Consider the following 19844-nt stretch of genomic DNA (forward strand, 5'->3'; position numbering starts at 1 on the left):
ATGACTGTTGACTGACTGACTGACTGAATGACCGACTGACTGACTGACTGAATGACGGCGTGGACCCGGTGGGCCGAAGGGCCTGTTTCAACGCCGTATCTGCAAAGTCCAATGGATGGAGTTCTCAGTGGGACGGGGGGGGGGAGTGGGGCAGGGGTCCCGGCGGGGAGGGGAGAGTGTGGGAGGGGGGAGAGTGTGGGAGGAGGGAGAGTGTGGGAGGGGGGGGAGAGTGTGGGAGGGGGGAGAGTGTGGGGAGGGGGGAGAGTGTGGGAGGGGGGAGAGTGTGGGAGGGGGGAAGAGTGTGGGAGGGGGGAAGAGTGTGGGAGGGGGGGAAGAGTGTGGGAGGGGGGAAGAGTGTGGGAGGGGGGAGAGTGTGTGGGGGGGAGTGGGCAGGGGTCCCGGCGAGGAGGGCAGAGTGTGGGAGGGGAGAGTGTGGGAGGGGGGAGAGTGTGGGAGGGGGGAGAGTGTGGGAGGGGGGAGAGTGTGGGGAGGGGGGGAGAGTGTGGGAGGGGGGAGAGTGTGGGAGGGGGGAGAGTGTGGGAGGGGGGAAGAGTGGTGGGAGGGGGGAAGAGTGTGGGAGGGGGGGAGAGTGTGGGGGGGGGAGAGTGTGGGAGGGGGGAAGAGTGTGGGAGGGGGGGAGAGTGGTGTGGGGGGGGAGAGTGTGTGGGGGGGGGGGAGTGGGCAGGGGTCCGGCGAGGAGGGGAGAGTGGGAGGGGGGAGAGTGTGGGAGGGGGGAGAGTGTGGGAGGGGAGGGAGAGTGTGGGAGGGGGGAGAGTGTGGGCAGGGGGGGGGGGAGAGTGTCGGGAGGGGGGAGAGTGTGTGGGGGGGAGTGGCCCACGGGAGGGGAGAGTGTGGGAGGGGGGAGAGTGTGTGGGGGGGGGGAGAGTGTGTGGGGGGGGAGAGTGTGGGAGGGGGGAGAGTGTGTGGGGGGGGAGAGTGTGGGAGGGGGGAGAGTGTGGGAGGGGGGAGTGTGAGGGGGAGTGGGGGGGGAGTGGCCCACGGAGGGGAGAGTGTGGGAGGGGGAGAGTGTGTGGGGGGGAGAGTGTGGGAGGGGGAGAGTGTGGGAGGGGGGAGAGTGTGTGGGGGGGAGAGTGTGGGGGGGGGGAGAGTTGTGGGGGGGGAGAGTGTGGGAGGGGGGAGAGTGTGTGGGGGGGGAGAGTGTGGGAGGGGGAGAGTGTGGGAGGGGGGGAGAGTGTGGGAGGGGGGAGAGTGTGGGGGGGGGGGAGAGTGTGTGGGGGGGGAGAGTGTGGGAGGGGGGAGAGTGTGTGGGGGGGGGGAGAGTGTGGGAGGGGGAGAGTGTGGGAGGGGGGGAGTGTGGGGGGGGGGGGGAGTGGCCACGGGAGGGGAGAGTGTGGGAGGGAGGAGAGTGTGTGTGGGGGGGAGAGTGTGTGAGGGGGGGAGAGTGTGGGAGGGGGGAGAGTGTGGGAGGGGGGAGAGTGTGGGAGGGGGGAGAGTGTGGGAGGGGGGGAGAGTGTGGGGGGGGGAGAGTGTGGGGGGGGAGAGTGTGGGAGGGGGGAGAGTGTGGGAGGGGGGAGAGTGTGGGAGGGGGGGGGAGAGTGTGGGAGGGGGGAGAGTGTGGGTGGGGGGGAGAGTGTGTGGGGGGGGAGAGTGTGTGGGGGGGGAGAGTGTGGGGGGGGAGGAGAGTGTGGGGGGGGGGGGAGGAGGTGTGGGAGGGGGGGAGAGTGTGTGGGGGGGGGGGAGTGGCCCACGGGAGGGGAGAACGGGCAGAGTGGAGAAGGTTGGGCCGCAGCGTTAGGCCGCGGAGAGCTGCAATGGCGTTGAACGGCCAAACACGCGTGTCCCGTGTCCCGTGTCCGTGTGACTCACGCGGAGGGCCGGGTTGGCTCCGTGTTCCAGCAGACACTTGACGGCCCCCAGGCAGAGGTTGGAGGCGGCGATGTGCAGAGCAGTCCCGTGGTTGAAGTCACTGCAGGTTGAGTTGAGCACTGCGAACACAGAGAGAGTGAGAGGGCGCGCGCGGGACCTGACCTTCAGTAACCCTCACCAACACCGTGCCGTGATCCCAACACCACGAACTGGGTGCAGGGACCCTCAACAAGGGTCACAGCCCGTACACCTGCCCATAGCCCCCAAACAGGAATGTAATGCTGAGTCTCTTTAAGCTGCTGGTCAGACCGCAGACCAGAGTATTGTGAGCAGTTTACGGCCCATATTTGAGGATTGATGTAGACACAAAATGCTGGAGTAACTCAGCGGGTCGGGCAGCATCTCAGGAGAGAAGGAATGGGTGACGTTTCGGGTCGAGACCCTTCTTCAGACTGATTTTGTTTTGAGGATTATATTGATTTGATTTTTGATTTTGAGATACAGCGCGGAAACAGGCCCTTCGGCCCACCGAGTCTGCGCCGCCCAGCGATCCCCGCACATTAACACTATCCTACACACACTAGGGACAATTTTTACATTTGCCCAGTCAAATAACTTACAAACCTGTACGTCTTTGGAGTGTGGGAGGAAACCGAAGATCTCGGACAAAACCCACGCAGGTCACGGGGAGAACGTACAAACTCCGTACAGACGGCGCCCGTAGTCGGGATCGAACCTGAGTCTCCGGCGCTGCATTCGCTGTAAGGCAGCAACTCTACCGCTGCGCCACCGTTTTCTCCGAGATCTTCGGTTTTATTTGAGGACATATTTGAGGATTGATGAGCTGGCTCTGGAGAGGGTCCAGAGGAGGTTTACGAGAACGATCCCAGGGATGATTGGGTTCATACGATGAGCGTTTGTTGGCACTGGGCCTGTACTCGCTGGAGTTTAGAAGGACGAGGGGGGACCTCATTGAAACTTATCGAATAATGAGCGGCCTGGATAGAGTGGATGTGGAGAGAATGTTTCCACTGGTGGGAGAGTCTAGGACCAGAGGCCATAGCCTCAGAATTAAAGGACGTTCCTTTAGGAAGCAGATGAGGAGGAATTTCTTTAGTCAGAGGGTGGCGAATACTCTTGTACTCGCTGGAATTTAGAAGATTGAGGGGGGATCTTATAGAAACTTACAAAATTCTTAAGGGGTTGGACAGGCTAGATGCAGGAAGATTGTTCCCGATGTTGGGGAAGTCCAGAACAAGGGGTCACAGTTTAAGGATAAGGGGGAAGTCTTTCAGGACCGAGATGAGAAAGTTTTTTTTCACACAGAGAGTGGTGAATCTGTGGAATTCTCTGCCACAGAAGGTAGTTGAGGCCAGTTCATTGGCTATATTTAAGAGGGAGTTAGATGTGGCCAATGTGGCTAAAGGGATCAGGGGGTATGGAGAGAAGGCAGGTACGGGATACTGAGTTGGATGATCAGCCATGATCATATTGAATGGCGGTGCGTACAGGCTCGAAGGGCCAAATGGCCTACTCCTGCATCTATGTTTCTATGTCTATGTTTCTATGAATCTGTGGGATTCATTGCCCCAGAAGGTGGTGGAGACTAAACTAAAACTGAACCAAAGCTAAAGGCAGCCCAGCGATGTCAGTGTGAGGCCCCGCCAAGCCTACCTTTGGGTTTGTGAGCCTTGAGCAAGATGCGCGTGATCTCCGGCACGTCGAAGTACGCGGCGTAGTGAAGGGCGTTCATGCTGGTCCATCGGCTGCGGAGCCCAACGTCGGCCCCAAGGGCAATCAGATGGTTGCAGAGGCGAGCCGCTGCCGCTGGGTCCCCTAAACCGGGTGCAGAGACAGCTGGTAACCAACACAGCCCCTCCAACAACACACTCACTCATGCAGCACACCCGCTTTCCTGACGACCTCTTGCCATCGGGTGGCGCCACCAGCACCGGCTGCCTCGCCAACGTCCTTCATACTGTTTTTATTATTTTAAGTATGTGTTAATAGTATGTTTTAGTGTTACTTGGTTTGTTTTATGGGGGGGGGGGGGGGATGGGGGAGGGAATTGGGGGAAACTTTTTTTCAATCTCTTACCTCGACGGAGATGGGATTTTTCTCCGTATCGTGTCTCCGTCCCCACTGCGGCCGAACATCGTGGATTGGTGCGGCCTTTCCTGGAGACCGGCCCGGCGCTTCAACGCGTGGGCGCGACGCGGACTTTAACATCGCGGAGCTGCGATCCTTTGCTGGGGATCGACTGCGGAGAGCTCCGACCGCGGGGCTATGGACTTTAACACCGTGATGCCCCGCGGTCTCTGGTGGGTAGAGGCCGACTCGGGAGCTCCGTGCCACGGAGAGAGTTTCTACCGCCCCGACGCGGGGAGTTTCGATCGCCCCGACGCTCGGACAGTCGGCAGCGGCGACTGCGGACGGTTCAACAGCCCCGACCGCCGGTGAACAAAGAGGAAGGTGATTGGACTTTATTACCTTCCAAGTCAAGTTTATCAAGTCAAGTTTATTTGTCACATGCACAAATAAACTTGACTTGATAAACTTGACTTGGAAGGTAATAAAGTTTAATCATCTTCTACCACAGTGAGGAATGTGGAATCCGCTGTGGTGGATGTTTATGTGAAATTTCACTTCATGTGGCTGTGTGTCTTGTTGCTTTTCACTTAGTGTGGCTGCGTGGTAACTCGAATTTCACTGGACCTTAATTGGTACATGTGACAATAAATTGATCTTGAGATCTTGAGCAGATTGCGGTTGTACGGTTGACTCCACCGCCGATTTTCTGGCAACTAGTGGTTCGGCACCTTCTTTAATCCAGACAAAATTACCACCAGCGCTCACGTGAAATCCCCCCCCCCCCCCACCCCCGTCCTCCCGGAAGTCCCCCCCAGAAATGTGGCCCCTCGGCTGGGTGAGGCGGCCAATCTCAACCTCATCAGGACTTCCGCGGACGATCGGCGGGTGGGATTTTCCCCCGGGGCTCTGGAACTCCAGCCCAGCTGAAGCCGGCAGATCCGTTCCCACAGCCAACTTTGCGGGCTGCCAACTCGACCTCCTAATGATCTAGGTGGACCGTTCTAGTAGCACGATTTACACTGCTCGGTCCATCACTGGCTCTGACCTCCCCACCATCGAAGGGATTTATTGGAGTCGCTGCCTCAAAAAGGCAGCCAGCATCATCAGAGACCCCACACCACCCTGGCCACACACCCATTGCACCCCTGCCATCGGGAAGAAGGTACAGGAGCCTGAAAACTGGGACGTCCAGGTTCTTCCCCACAGCCACCAGGCTAATAAACACCACAACCTCAAATAAGCTCCGAACTACAATAGACTATTATTATCCATATACTAAAACTATCGTTTGTTTGTTTGTTCCTGAACTACAGCCAAAACGGTACATGACAGCGTGACAATTTTAGGCCCACCTTACTCACCGTCGTCCCTTTGGTGCTAATGGAAGAAGTTTCATTGAAATCGGTGTTATATTTTTAAAGTTATTCACATTTTAAGGTTTAAATCTATCTCAGAGGGAGGGAGAGGAGGGGGGAGGGGGGGATGGAGGGCGGGAGAGAGAGTAAGGGGGGAGGGAGGGAGAGAGGGAGGGAGGGAGAGAGAGTAAGGGGGGAGGGAGGGAGAGAGGGATGGGAGAGAGGAGGGGGGGAGGGAGAGGGAGGGAGGGAGGGAGGGAGGGAGGGAGGGAGGGAGGGAGGGAGGGAGGGAGGGAGGGAGGGAGGGAGGGAGGGAGGGAGGGAGGGAGGGAGGGAGGGAGGGAGGGAGGGAGGGAGGGAGGGAGGGAGGGAGGGAGGGAGGGAGGGGAGGGAGGGAGGGAGGGAGGGGAGGGAGGGAGGGAGGGAGGGAGGGAGGGAGGGAGGGAGGGAGGGAGGGAGGGAGGGAGGGAGGGAGGGAGGGGAGGGAGGGAGGGGAGGGGGGAGGGGAGGAGGGGAGGGAGGAGGAGAGGGTGCTGCACCAATGCAGGAGAGGTTTTGGGCCCAATGGGTCCACTTGGTCTAATTATTATTATGTACAGTGCACTATGTTTACATATTGTGTTGTTCTGCAGCAAGTAAGAATGTTGTTGTTCTATCTTGACTAGTGCCGTTAGACTCCTCTCAGAGGCCGTGCCAGCCGGAAGGTTCCCCCCCGACGGGGGGTGGGAAGAAGTCAGAAGGGGCACCCCCAACGTCGCACTTACCGACTCGTGTGCAACCAGGCCGTTGCAACGCATGAATGCAATGCGGAGTGTCATGTCTGTCAGTCCGTCTCGATCATGTCACGTGGCAACCTCGCTTCAGAAGGTCTTGGTCTTGGTCGGACAAGGAAAGCGAGATGTTCAGTCACAGCTAGTGCAAGGACGGGGAGCCGGTTTTAGTTTAGTTTTCGAGATACAGGCCTTCGAGCCCACCAAATCTGCGATCCTCGCACGCTAACACTATCCCACACACACACACTGGGGACGGTTTACAATATTACCCAAGCCAACCGGCCTACAAACCTGCATGTTTTTGGAGTGTAGGAGGAAACCAGAGCTCCCGGAGAAAACCCACATGGTCAGGGGAAAACGTACAAACTCGGTGCAGACAACACCGGTAGTCAGGATTAAACCTGGGTCTCTGGTGCTGTGAGGCAAAGGCTCCACCAACGCACCACTGTGTTCAGAGCGGTGAGAATATCCAAATGGTGGAGGTTAGGCTGGGAGGTACTCACCAGCCCCACCATGGAAGGGACCGACAGGGGGCTCTGCCTCCTAATCTGCCCACCCTCGTCCCGACAGTCCCGGCCCCTCGAGTCCTGGCAACATCTCGTCAATCGTCCCCGCACTCATTCCAGCTCGAATGGCAGCGGCGAGATGAGAGAGTGGCCAGGGTGACGAGCCTTTGATATTGGCTGTCACCTCCAGTGGATGGACACAAAATGCTGGAGTAACTCAGCGGGTCAGGAAGCATCTCTGGAGAAAAGGAATGGGTGACGTTTCGGGTCGAGACCCTTCCTCAGGCTCGGAGTTGGTTTGGGTGATGGTCTGAGCTGAGTCCACAATGCTGAAAGCCAACAGTGTAAAATCAATCGCTGATGCACAGCGAGAATTGGATTACAGAGTAATGCAGCCTGCGTGTCACGCGGATACACACTACCAATCAATACTCCCCTGGGCTTTCTCCATAGATAGTCATCGTGGCAAGACATTACTTAACCCCGTCTATGCTTCTTAAATAAGCTCTTATTTCACTCTCCACATAACCAGGCAGTTTGATTTATGGGATCCTTTCACCGAGATTAAAAAAAACATGGGCTGGAGCTTTCAATTGACAGATTGAAAGATGCAGCCTATAAACAGTCGGAACAAGGAACCAAGTGCGGTCTCCAAAGGGCTGGAGTAACTCAGCGGTTCAGGCAGCATCCCTGGAGGACACGGGAATGTGAGGTTTTGGGTCGGGACCCTTCTTCACACTGATTTGAGGGGGGTAGGGGAAGAAAGCTGGAAGAGAGACGAAGACAGTAAAAAGCCTGGAGAGCGATAGGTGCAGGGAAAAAACTGCAGATGCTGGTTTGAATCGAAGGTAGACACAAAATGCTGGAGTAACTCAGCGGGTCAGGCAGCATCTCGGGAGAGAAGGAATGGGTGACGTTTCGGGTCGAGACGGGTCAGAGTAAGGGTCGCGACACAAAACGTCCCTGACTCCTTTCCTCCACAGATGCTGTGTTTCCCGCTGAGTTACTCCAGCGTTTTGTGACTAACCAAAGAACATCAGGCTGCTGACGTCTCGGACGTCCCGCCCCGCCCCCACTCCACCAACAGCCTCACGTACCTCTCTCCCTCCCCCTTCCCTTCCCCTCCCCTCCCGCCCTCTCTTCTCCCAACTCCTCCCTTTCTTTCGAAGGTACACACAAAATGCTGGAGTAACTCAGCGGGTCAGGCAGCATCTCGGGTGAGAAGGAATGGGTGACGTTTCGGGTCGAGACTCTTCTTCAGACTGAAGGAGTGTCTCGACCCGAAACGTCACCCATTCCTTCCCTCCCGAGATGCTGCCTGACCCGCTGAGCTACTCCAGCATTTTGTGTGTACCATCGAGTGATAGGTGGATGCAGGCGAGGAGGGGGTGGGGAGGGGGTAAGGAGGGGGTAGGGAGGGGGGGGGGGGGGTTGATAGGCAGATGGGGAGGGGGGGGGTTGATATGGCCAGAGATGAAAAGATAGTAGTTGTGAGACCAAAGGTTTTGAAGAGACATGACTTGTCCCATATTAGTAGAGTTGCCAACTTCCTCACACCCAAAGAAGGGACAAAGGACGACGTCACTGCCCCGCGCCCCGCGTGACCTCACTCAGCCAGCGGCCACGTGCTCCCGCTCCACCAATGGCGGCGGGTGATGTTACTTTGTCCCGTATTTGGGAGTGAGGAAGTTGGCAACCCTACTCAAAGCTAAAACCAAGAGCTAAAACCAAAGAGCTAAAACCAAAGAGGTAAAACCATAAAGCTAAAACCATAAAGCTAAAACCATAAAGCTAAAACCATAAAGCTAAAACCAAACAATGTGTGCAGTTAGAAACATAGAAACATAGAAAATAGGTGCAGGAGGAGGCCATTTGGCCCTTCGAGCCAGCACCGCCATTCATTGTGATCATGGCTGATCATCCACAATTAGTAACCCATGCCTGCCTTCTCCCCATATCCCCTGATTCCTCTAGCCCCTAGAGCTCTATCTAACTCTCTTTTAAATTTATCCAGTGAATTGGCCTCCACTGCCCTCTGTGGCAGAGAATTCCACAAATTCACATCTCTCTGGGTGAAAAAGTTTTTCTCACCTCAGTTTTAAATGGCCTCCCCTTTATTCTTAGACTGTGTGTGGCCCCTGGTTCTGGACTCGCCCAACATTGGGAACATTTTTCCTGCATCTAGCTTGTCCAGTCCTTTTATAATTGTATATACGTCTCTATAAGATCCCCAGTGGTCCCAGAGTGCAGAGTTCAGGTGAACGGGTCTGGTGGCAGCAACTCACCTCGTTGCCGATGGTGTCGATCTTGTGTTGTACTTGAGGGACCCACTGTCGGATGATGGCAAACAGCTCGGACACGGTGGTCTGAGGGTCGAAGAGGATTTCCTGGCAGGCGGGGTCATTCGGGTCAAAGAAGGTGAAGGCTGGGAGAGAAGAGGAGACAATACAACCCGACCCCTCGGCCACGCGTCTCACCGAGGTCAAAGACCACCTCTAGATCGTCGACCCGCTAGCTGAGACCCATCGGGAGGGGAGGGGAGGGCCAGGGGAGGGGGGAGCCAGGGGAGGGGGGGCAGGGGATTGGGGGGGCAGGGGATTGGGGGGGCAGGGGAGGGGGGGGGCAGGGGAGGGGGTGCGACGAGTGGGGGGGCCAGGGGAGCGGGTGTGAGGGGAGGGGGAGGGGGTGGCGAGGGGAGGGGGTGGCGAGGGGAGGGGGTGTAAGGGGAGGGGGTGGCGAGGGGAGGGGGTGTGAGGGGAGGGGAAGAGGTGCGAGGGGAGGGGGTGGCGAGGGGAGGGGGGTGAGGGGAGGGGGGTGGCGAGTGGAGGGGGTGGCGAGGGGAGGGGGGTGAGGGGAGGGGGTGGCGAGTGGAGGGGGTGGCGAGGGGAGGGGGGTAGGGGAGGGGGTGGCGAGGGGAGGGGGGTGAGGGGAGGGGGTGGCGAGTGGAGGGGGTGGCGAGGGGAGGGGGGTGAGGGGAGGGGGGTGGCGAGGGGAGGGGGCAACGAGGGGAGGGGGCGGCGAGAGGAGGAGGTGGCGAGGGGAGGGGGTGGCGAGGGGAGGGGAGTGAGGGGAGGGGGGTGAGGGGAGGGGGTGGCGAGGGGAGGGGGGTGAGGGGAGGGGGCGGCGAGGGGAGGGGGGTGAGGGGAGGGGGTGGCGAGGGGAGGGGGCAACGAGGGGAGGGGGCAGCGAGAGGAGGAGGTGGCGAGTGGAGGGGGTGGCGAGAGGAGGGGGGTGGCGAGAGGAGGGGGTGGCGAGGGGAGGGGGGTGAGGGGAGGGGGCAACGAGGGGAGGGGGCAGCGAGAGGAGGAGGTGACGAGGGGAGGGGGTGGTGAGGGGAGGGGGCAGCGAGAGGAGGAGGTGGCGAGGGGAGGGGGTGGCGAGTGGAGGGGGTGGCGAGAGGAGGGGGTGGCGAGAGGAGGGGGGTGGCGAGGGGAGGGGGTGGCGAGGGGAGGGGGTGGCGAGGGGAGGGGGTGGCGAGTGGAGGGGGTGGCGAGGGGAGGGGGGTGAGGGGAGGGGGCAACGAGGGGAGGGGGCAGCGAGAGGAGGAGGTGACGAGGGGAGGGGTGGCGAGGGGAGGGGGGCCTGGGGAGGGGGGGGCAGGGGGGGTGCGAGGGGAGGGGGCAGCGAGGGGAGGGGGGGCGAGGGGAGGGGGTGGCGAGGGGAGGGGGGTGAGGGCAGGGGGTGGTGCGAGGGGAGGGGGCAACGAGGGGAGGGGGTGGCGAGTGGAGGGGGCAGCGAGGGGAGGGGGGTGGCGAGGGGAGGGGGCAGCGAGGGAATGGGGCAGCGAGGGGAGAGGGGGGGTCGAGGGGATGGGGAGGGGGTGTCGGGGTCAGGTGGCTGCTGCCGGGGTTGTGGGAAGCCAGGTCGCGCGGTTACCGTAATCCTTGGGCAGGGGGGCCGGGGCAGAGTGGTGAACGACGGGCTTCTTTCGACGCTCAGGGAGGGGGCTGAGGAGGCCGGGGGGCAGCAGCTCCTGCTGTTCGAGAGGCCCCTCCTCAGGGGCTACATCCAGAACATTCTCCTTGGTCATGGTCACACCTCTACCTGTGGGGTAATGAGAGGACACAACGTCAGAACCTCTCTCTCTCTCTGTAATGTTACACCACATTATCCAGCGCCCTGTATTGTTCTCTTTGTACTACTTCTTGTATTTATAGATGGTGAGATTGTACCTATGTGTAGCATGCTTTGACTGCAAGGCACTGGGGGTGACAGGTGGCAGATGCAACAGTGGAATTTGAGACTTGCAGGGAATGGAGGTACATTCATCATGTGCAGGCACCGGACATTAGTTTAACTTGAGGGTAGACACAAAATGCTGGAGTAACTCAGCGGGACAGGCAGCACCTCTGGAGAGAAGGAATGGGTGACGGTTCGGGTCGAGACACTTCCTCAGACTGAGGACTGATGACTGGAGGCCAATTCTCTGGATGCTTTCAACAGGGAGTTAGATAGAGCTCTTAGAGATAGCGGAGTCAAGGGATATGGGGTGAAGGCGGGAACGGGGTACTGTTTGTGGATGATCAGCCATGATCACAGTGAATGGCGGTGCTGGCTCGAAGGGCCGAATGGCCTCCTCCTGCACCTTTTGTCTATTGAGTTGGTCGGTCTGTTCGGCACAGATATCGTGGGCTGAAAGGCCTGTCTCTTTGGGAGTCACTGTTCCAGGTTCTATGGCTGAGCGGTAGAACTGCTGCCTCACAGCGCCAGAGACCCAGGGTCGATCCCGACTGCCAATGCTGTCCGTGTGGAGTTTCTACGCTCTCCGGGTGCTCCGGTTTCCTCCCACGCTCCAAAGACGTGCACGTTTGCAGGTTAACTGGCTTCAGTAAATTATCCCTAGTGTGTGGGATAGAACTAGTGTACCATTGGTCAGCGCAGACTCGGTGGGCTGAAGGGCCTGTTTCTATGCCGTGTCTCTAAACCAACCTGGATAGCACGCAAACAAAGCGTTTAACTGTATATAACTTCACATAACACTAATAAATCAATACCTGTTCGTGGGACTTTGCATGTTTCCTACACGAGCTTAAAAAATATACTTGATTGTCTGCCAAACATGTTGGTAGGTTGTGAAAAAAGGTGCAAGAGGTGAAAAACGTCACGTTAAGGAGAAACGGCCAGTGAGCAGAAATAGTGAGCTGTTCTGATAGAAAGCTAGAGCAGACAAGATGGGCCAAACGGCCTCATTCTGTGCTGTAACCAATCTACTACTATTCAACAATACGATGCAAATCCCTCTCTTCCTGGGGAAAACATGAATCCAGTGCCCCTCCCCATTATTACTAACGGCAAAAAAATAAATTAATCTATTAACATATTGATTAGTCAGCCAATTAAAGGGAATGGTTTCTGCCTCCAGGCACTTTGACAGGTTATTAGCCAAACGTAGAGAGAAGATTCATTGTAGAGAGGGCAGCAGAAAGTATGCAGTCACTGAGTGCTCAGTCTAGTAATTCATCATCATCACTGACTTGGGATGAAGAATTAAGGCAAAAGATGATTTAAAAAAAAATCTCCATCTTGGAATTTAGACTTTTCGATACAGCGCAGAAACAGGCCCTTTGGCCCACCGAGTCCGTGCCGACCAGTGATCCCCACTATCCTACGCACTCGGTACAACTTACAATCGATACCGAGGCCAATTAATGTACAAACCTGTTCGTATTGGGAGTGTGGGTGGAAACCGGAGCAACCGGAGAAAACCCACGCAGGTCACGGGAGGAGAACGTACGTACTCTGTACAGACAGCACGCGCAGTCAGGAGCGAACCCGGGTCTCTGGTGTTGTGAGGCAGCAGTTCTGTCGCCTTGCCACCGCCGATCTTAAAGTGAAGTGGTACAGAGAAGAGAAAAATCTGACCCATTAGTGGCAGAACCAAACAAAATGAAGCAAAGCAAATGGTTGAAGATGGCAAACTTGGAATCCAGCTCGTTTGGTGGGAGTCAGAAGTGAAGGTTTTGTACATCTCCAATCGCCCAGCATGACTGGATAGCACTCGAAGAAAGCTTTTCATTGTATCTCAATACCAGTGACAATGATAACCAATTCTCTGCACCACCTCTGGTTATGAGACGATTATGATTCTATAATCATCCCATTTTAGTCTCTCCAGATTCCACCACTTGCCTACACATTTGGTTAATAAGTGGAGGAAACCAGAACAACTTAAAAATCCACAGGGTCATGGCGAGAATGTGCCATGCCCACACTGACAGTACCAGGTGTAGGAAAATAACTGCAGATGCTGGTACAAATCGAAGGTGTCACAAAATGCTGGAGTAACTCAGCGGGTCAGGCAGCATCTCAGGAGAGAAGGAATGGGTGACGTTTCGGGTCGAGACCCTTCTTCAGACTGAAGTACTGGTACCGGTATGACAGTACCAGTGATCGGAACTGCTGGGGCTCCACAGCAAGGTGCCAAGCACGGTTGCCAACTTTCTCACTCCCAAATAAGGGACAAGGGTGACGTCACCGCCTCACGCCCCACGCCCCTGACTACTTACCCAGCCAGCCAGTGGTCACGTGCTCCCGCTCCACCAATGGCGGCCGCCCGGGACGGGAGGCGGGTTGCTATGCAACCTCCGTTAGGCGAACATACTCGGCCCCGCTCCCCGAACACACTCCGTTAGCCTACAGTGACCGGGCCTACAGTGGCCCTCGGGCCTACAGTGCCCAGGCCTACAGCGGCCCCCGGGCCTACAGCGGCCCCCGGGCCTACAGCGGCCCCCGGGCCTACAGCAGCCCCCGGGCCTAATACGGGACAAGGGCGGTCCCGTACGGGGCAAACCAATTTAGCCCAAAATACGGGATGTCCTGGCTAATACGGGACAGTTGGCAACCCTGGTGCCAAGGCACAGCTTAGTTTAGTTTGGAGATACAGCGTGGAAATGGCTCCTTCTGCCCACCGAGTCCACGTCGACCATCGATCACCCGTTCACACCAGTTCTCTCATCCGCTCACTATACACTAGGGGGAATAAAACAAATATAGATGACCAATTAACCCACAAACCCACACATCTTTGGGATGCGAGAGGAAACCCCGAGCACCCGGAGTGAACCCACGAGGTCACAGGGAGAACGCGCAAACTCCACACGGACAGCACCCGAGGTCAGGATCGATTCTGAGTCCTCTGGCGCTGTGAGGCAGCATCTCTACCAGCTGCACTGGTAGTGCCACCCCTTGAAGGAGCTTGTGGGAGCTTTCTGTGCGTGAGTTGGCACAGTGGTAGAGCTGCTTCCTTACAGCGCCTGACACCCGGGTTCGATCCTGACTACGGGTGCTATCTGTAACGAGTTTGTACATTTTCCCCAGGACGTGGGTTTTCTCCAGATGCTCTGGTTTCCTCCCACACTCCAAAGACATGCTGGTTTGTTGGTTAATTGGCTTTGGTGAAATTGTAAATTGTCCCTAGTGTGCAGGATAGTGTTAGTGTACGGGGTGATCGCTGGTCGGCACGGACTCAGTGGGCCGAAGGGCCTGTTTCCGCGCTGTATCTCTAAAGTCTAAAGAGTTGGCTGCTGCATTTCCTGCAGTACTTGGATGACATTCCATTGGTACTAAGTACTTTGAGATGGTCCCGAGCATCTGAAAGTTGATAAGTTGATGCAGAAATAAATGCGTATATATATATATATATATATATATATATACACATACATACATATATATACACACACACACACATATATATATATACACATACATACATACCTACACACATACATACATACGTACATATACACATATATACATATATATGCATTTATTTCTGCATCAATTTTCAGATGCTCGGGAACATCTCAAAGTACTTTAGTACCAATGGAATATATATATAGCCTAAGAATAAAAGGACATACCTTTAGAAAGATGAGAAGGAACTGCATTAGTCAGAAGACGGTGATTAATGCTGTGGTTTTTCCAACTTTAAAAAATATAAATTAAATTTTAAAATATAACCTGCAATCTTTCCTTCATCAAAAGAAGCTGCTTGTGCTAGTTGGGCTGAAGGGCCTGTTTCTACACTGTATCACTCTGTTATAATGAACCACATGCTGCCTTAGTTCCAATAAGAATTTTATGCTCCTAAAAATAACCTGTCTACCCAAGACATTGATGTTCTAAGCAATAGAATAATGCCTCCCACTCCTTCCAGCAGCAGTATAATGCTTCCTGTCGTTTTAGCTGCAGATTTATATATTATACCAATATAGGGGTTAATGTTCCTGTTATTTCAAAATGGCCATAAAGTATCTTAACACTGGCAAATCTATGAGAGGTACAGGAATATTAATAAAGGCTGCAAGCTGGGTTTATGCCAAAGAACCACAGGAGGAGGTGGATCAACACCTGTTATTCGTCATGTGGCTTGTTCACAATCTCAGCAGGTAGCCCAGTGTCACAGACTAAATGCATCCCCAAAGAAGGGGAGCAACTCACAGGTTCAGTGACACCGACAGAAATGAGAGCAGACCAGGGGCGCAGTGGGTAGAGCAAGTGTCTCACAGCTCTGAGGAACCAATGTGAACCACACTGCCTGTGTGGAGTTTGCCTGTTCTCCCTGTATCCCACCAGCAGAGGTAGGTTGGTGGGTTAAATTAGGTTAGTGAGGGAAATATAGGGCGAATACAATTGGATCTAGTGTACACTGGTGCTTGGTGGGGTAGTCCCACCATCTTTGGGATGGCCAAAAGGCCTGTTGCCAAGCCTGTTTAATGTGATAACTTTGTACAGAGGGAACAAGAGGGGACAGACGAGAGGGTGTTATATCAACATTTAGGGCTCCCTTTTTTTTTTTCAAAAGCAACAAGAAGGGAGACAGATGAGAGAGTGTTATATCAACATTTAGGGCTGGTTTTCCTTCAGCCCCCATTGAGAGGGGCATGGAACGGGGAATATGGGGTGTGACTGAAAGGAGATGAGAGGTGAGAGAGATGGATAAAGGTAAAAGGGAACAGATGAAGAGGAAGGCAATTATGCACTCAGTATAAAGCTTTAGAATTATTTATTTTTTTCATTTATTCAGCATTGAATTATCGTTGAAATATTTCCAGCATAATCCCGAGCTTTCTATGTAACCGTTACTGGAATCACAGCTTCTTAACGCATGGCTGAATTCAAAAGAAAATGTGTTAACCCTTTCAATTTCAGTCTTTTAATTAATTGGTCAAAATAAACCATCCAAATCAATAGCAACACATGGCACATTTGTGGACGTGTGAACCTTTTCAAACCCAATTTTCCAAAATTTTAAAAATAAATCCATTGGAAACCATTTTACTGAATGATACAGGAAAGGTTGTTTTTTTTTAAATTTCGCCTTCTATATCTTACATTGGCAACACAAAAAATCTTGCTTATATTTAACATTAAAACGCAAAGCCATTTGTTATTTTTTTCCGAGAGAAAATTCAATCATAGAATTAGAGATTTTACCAAACACATTTTTCTCAATAGTAAATGATATTGTTTGGATTTTTTTTTTAAAAATCTCTATGTTGTATAATCAGTCTCAAGGTCTATAAAGAAAAACATCTAAAAGGATGAAAAGCCCAGGTATGGTTTTAGCTTAAATAGATGAGATACACAATTCTGATATTCAACAGCAATAACTGTTGGAATATTTCAGTCTTCTTTTGCTGCTGATTTATCCAAACAGCTTTCTTTCTTGTTTTGCTGCGTGTTTGTTTTCAGGTCCAGCCGATGATGCTTCAGACAATAGACACACAAGCATCAGCAGCCTTGCATGGATTGCAAGCTGCGTCAGTAGAATTACACACACATACACACAAGACTCCTTGGGAAACAAGCATCGGGCATCAAAATGCGACTGATACGGATAGTAATCACTCTCTCGTTTATTTCATTAACGTTAAGCTAGAAGAAGAAACGTCAATCGAGTGTCAAAACACCATTTTTTTGTTCGAAATGAATGTATCAACTGCACCCTTTTGCAACAGCGGATAACGCTGGAGTTACAATTTCTTGTTGCAATTTCATGGTGTTGCATTTTCGCCAATATTGCAACAAAGGAAATCACAGTGATACTACTACATGTAGAAGATTTCAAACCTACCTCTCGTCTCTCTCTCTGTGCTGCTCTGTGCTGGTTACAAGTCCTCCAGTGTCCTCCACCTACTCTCACTCTCCCTCTCCCCCAAGATGTGACTGCTCTGTCATCGCCTGCGTCAGACTATCTCGGTCTGGACCACAAGACTCATTCATTGTGCAGCAGCAGAAGGTGAGGCTTTTGGCATTTTAGAAACCACTTTCATTAAAGGTGGTCGTGGCTGCAATTTGGGACGGTGAGCAAGTGTGCAAATTACTCAATCGATGAACGGAGAAGAAAAGCATCCAATAAATCTGAAGACAACAAATAGGCTTTCTAGAAATAAATAGAACATGTTGGAAATACTCGACTGATCAGGCAGCTTCCAGAGAAAGGCAAACAGTGCCTATTTCAGCTTTCAGAAAATCAGATTTCCAGCCTCTTTGCAAATTTTTTTAAATGATTTTCCATTATATTTTAAATTGTTTTAGTTTAACAGTGATGTTTTCAAATAATTTTACCTAGCACAAATATAAAATCCCTTCAAAAACATCTCAGGCATGAATCTACATTCTTTATTCCACATGTCCTCAATCTTTAGGGAATATATATATATAATATATATTCCCTAAAGATTGAGGATATATAATATATATTCCTTTATTCGTCCCACACCGGGGAAATTTACAGTGTTACAGCAGCAAAGTGGATAGCAAGAAAGCAAAATAAATAAAAGATACATAAATTGTCATCAATTTTCTGTGTGTTCTTACCTGTTATTGTTGATTCGTCTGCTGGGAGCAGTGCTGGTTGTGCAGTCTCACAGCAGCGTGGAGGAAGGACCTCCTATATCTCTCCTTCACACACTTGGGGTGAAGGAGTCTGTCACTGAAGGAGCTACTCAGTGCAGTGCCAGTGTCCTGCATGGGGTGGGAGTCGTTGTCCAGCAGCGATGTTAGCTTTGCCATCATCCTCCTCTCTCCCACCACCTGCACTGAGTCGAGGGGGCAACCCAGGACAGAGCTGGCCTTCCTGACCTGCTTGTCGAGTCTCTTCCCTTCCGCCGCTGAGATGCTGCTGCTCCAGCAGACCACTCCATAGAAAATGACCGATGCAACCACCGTGTAGAAGGTCCTTAGGAGTGTCCCCTGCAAGCCAAAGAACCTGAGTCTCCTTAGCAGATAAAGTCTGCTCTGGCCCTTTCTGAATAGCGCATCGGTGTTTTCAATCCAGTTCAGTTTATTGTTGAGGTGAACGGGGGTTCCCCTCTTCCATCATAGATGAGGCCCTCACATATGTCTGCTTAGTACATCGCAGATCCTCCCTTGCTCCCCCTCCCCCTGGTTTCAACAGAGATAGAGTCCCCCGAGTCCTTAACTTCCACCCCATCAGCCATCGCATACAAAACATAATCTTCTGACATTTTCACCACTCTGAACGGGATCCCACCTCTAGTCACATCTTCCCATTACACCCCTTTCCGCCTTCTGCAAATAACCCATGTGTTCCCTCTCTCTCCATCCCTCCCCTACCCAATAGACAATAGACAATAGGTGCAAGAGGAGGCCCTTCGGCCCTTCGAGCCAGCGCCGCCATTCAATGTGATCATGGCTGATCATTCTCAATCAGTACCCCGTTCCTGCCTTCTCCCCATACCCCCTGACTCCGCTATCCTTAAGAGCTCTATCTAGCTCTCTCTTGAATGCATTCAGAGGATTGGCCTCCACTGCCTTCTGAGCCACATCAGCTAACATTATCAACCTAGCTACATAGAAAACATAGAAAATAGGTGCAGGAGGAGGCCATTTGGCCCTTCGAGCCAGCTAACAGTTGCCTGCTTCCTTTATCATTGTTACTTTTTTGCATATCTTTCATTCATCTATGTACTAAAACTCTCGTTTGTTTGTTTGTTTGTTCCTGAACTACAGCCAAGACGTTACACGATAGCGCGACAATTTTAGGCCCACCTTACTCACCGTCGTCCCTTTGGTGCTAATGGAACTTTCAATGAAATGGGTGTTATATTTTTTAAGTTATTCAAATTTTAATGTTTAAATCCATCTCTTAGGGAGGGAGGGAGGAAGCGAGGTTGAGCAGGAGGGAGGGAGGATAGGGGGGTTGAGGGGGATGGATGGGGGAGGGGAGGGGGAAGGGGGGGGGGAAGAGGGGGGGAAGAGAGGGGGAAGAAGAGGGGGGGAAGAGGGGGGGCGAGGGAGGGGGGAGAGGGATGGGAGGGAGGGGGAGGGGGGGAGGGGGAGAGGGGGGGAGGGGGAGAGGGGGGGAGGGGGAGAGGGGGGGAGGGGGAGAGGGGGGAGGGGAAGAGGGGGGAGGGGGAGGGGAGGAGAGAGAGGGGAGAGAGAGGGAGGGGCGAGAGAGGGAGGGGGGAGAGGGAGGGGGGAGAGGGAGGTGGGAGAGGGAGGTGATGTTACTCCAGCATTCACTGTTCACTTGCTTTTTGCATCCTGAGAATCAGTGGACTCAGTCCCAATAGCGCAGTCCCAAACTGCAGAAGTAAATGAAACAAGAGGGGAGTTTTGACCTAAGTAAGTGGGGAGGGGGAAAAAACATGGTAAGATGCCACTAAGTAGATGGCAATGCCTTAACCATTTATGTGTTGTAAGGCCACTAGGGCCCCTTCCATCCTTATCAAGGGGAGTGCTAACCTTCTCTCCTTTCATACAACACACCACTTATAATACCACGAACTATATTTATAGTTCGCAAATCAGATATCTATTAAGGTATAGGTGTTGTAACATTGGTCTTCGAAGTACGTTCTTAATCTTACGTACTTCACAGGTATAACCTAGTAAAACATGACAATCATTTTATATTGAGCTTAAATTACATTTTTCAATGCATTTTAAACGGCCTCGTTAAATATGCTAATCTAGGCAGCGTTTGGACCAATTGTTATTCAGTGTGTGTTTTAGCTGCAAGGCAAACCTCAAACACTGCTCAAATCCAAATGGACCAAGCCTGGGGTCTTCACAGCGTAGCATAGAAAGATCTGGCTTGGCCAGGAATTGAATTGAATTGAATTAAATGAAGTTTAGCAGCAGAGGGCTCACGTTGTCATGTGACTTCGACCGACTGTGCTGTTTGCGCATGCTCAGCGTTGAGACTGCAACAAGTCAACAACAAAGTCGACACAAAATGCTGGAGTAACTCAGCGGGTCAGGCAGCATCTCTGGAGAGAAGGAATGGCTGAGAGACACTTCTTCAGTCTGAAACGTCACCC

The 19844-nt window shown here is 53.3% G+C and overlaps 1 protein-coding gene and 1 non-coding gene across 2 annotated transcripts in view; both read right to left on the bottom strand.

The window, feature by feature from the left end:
• LOC144611722 (CAP-Gly domain-containing linker protein 3-like) overlaps nucleotides 1-16749 on the bottom strand; it is a 29316-nt gene extending 12567 nt beyond the window's left edge. The window contains 8 exon segments of the mRNA XM_078430954.1: nucleotides 1785-1946; nucleotides 3502-3684; nucleotides 6067-6115; nucleotides 6117-6142; nucleotides 8834-8977; nucleotides 10429-10596; nucleotides 12211-12376; nucleotides 16631-16749. Coding sequence (XP_078287080.1) covers nucleotides 1785-1946; nucleotides 3502-3684; nucleotides 6067-6115; nucleotides 6117-6142; nucleotides 8834-8977; nucleotides 10429-10582 — 718 coding nt within the window. The 5' untranslated portion in view covers nucleotides 10583-10596; nucleotides 12211-12376; nucleotides 16631-16749.
• Nucleotides 16750-19161: 2412 nt separating this feature from the next.
• LOC144611893 (U6atac minor spliceosomal RNA) lies at nucleotides 19162-19288 on the bottom strand. Its single transcript, XR_013549592.1, has one exon. It is a non-coding gene; the product is annotated as a U6atac minor spliceosomal RNA (small nuclear RNA).
• Between the last annotated feature and the right edge of the window lie 556 nt (nucleotides 19289-19844).

This window comes from Rhinoraja longicauda, chromosome 41 (genome assembly GCF_053455715.1).
Source record: "Rhinoraja longicauda isolate Sanriku21f chromosome 41, sRhiLon1.1, whole genome shotgun sequence".
Taxonomy (NCBI): Eukaryota; Metazoa; Chordata; class Chondrichthyes; order Rajiformes; family Arhynchobatidae; genus Rhinoraja; species Rhinoraja longicauda.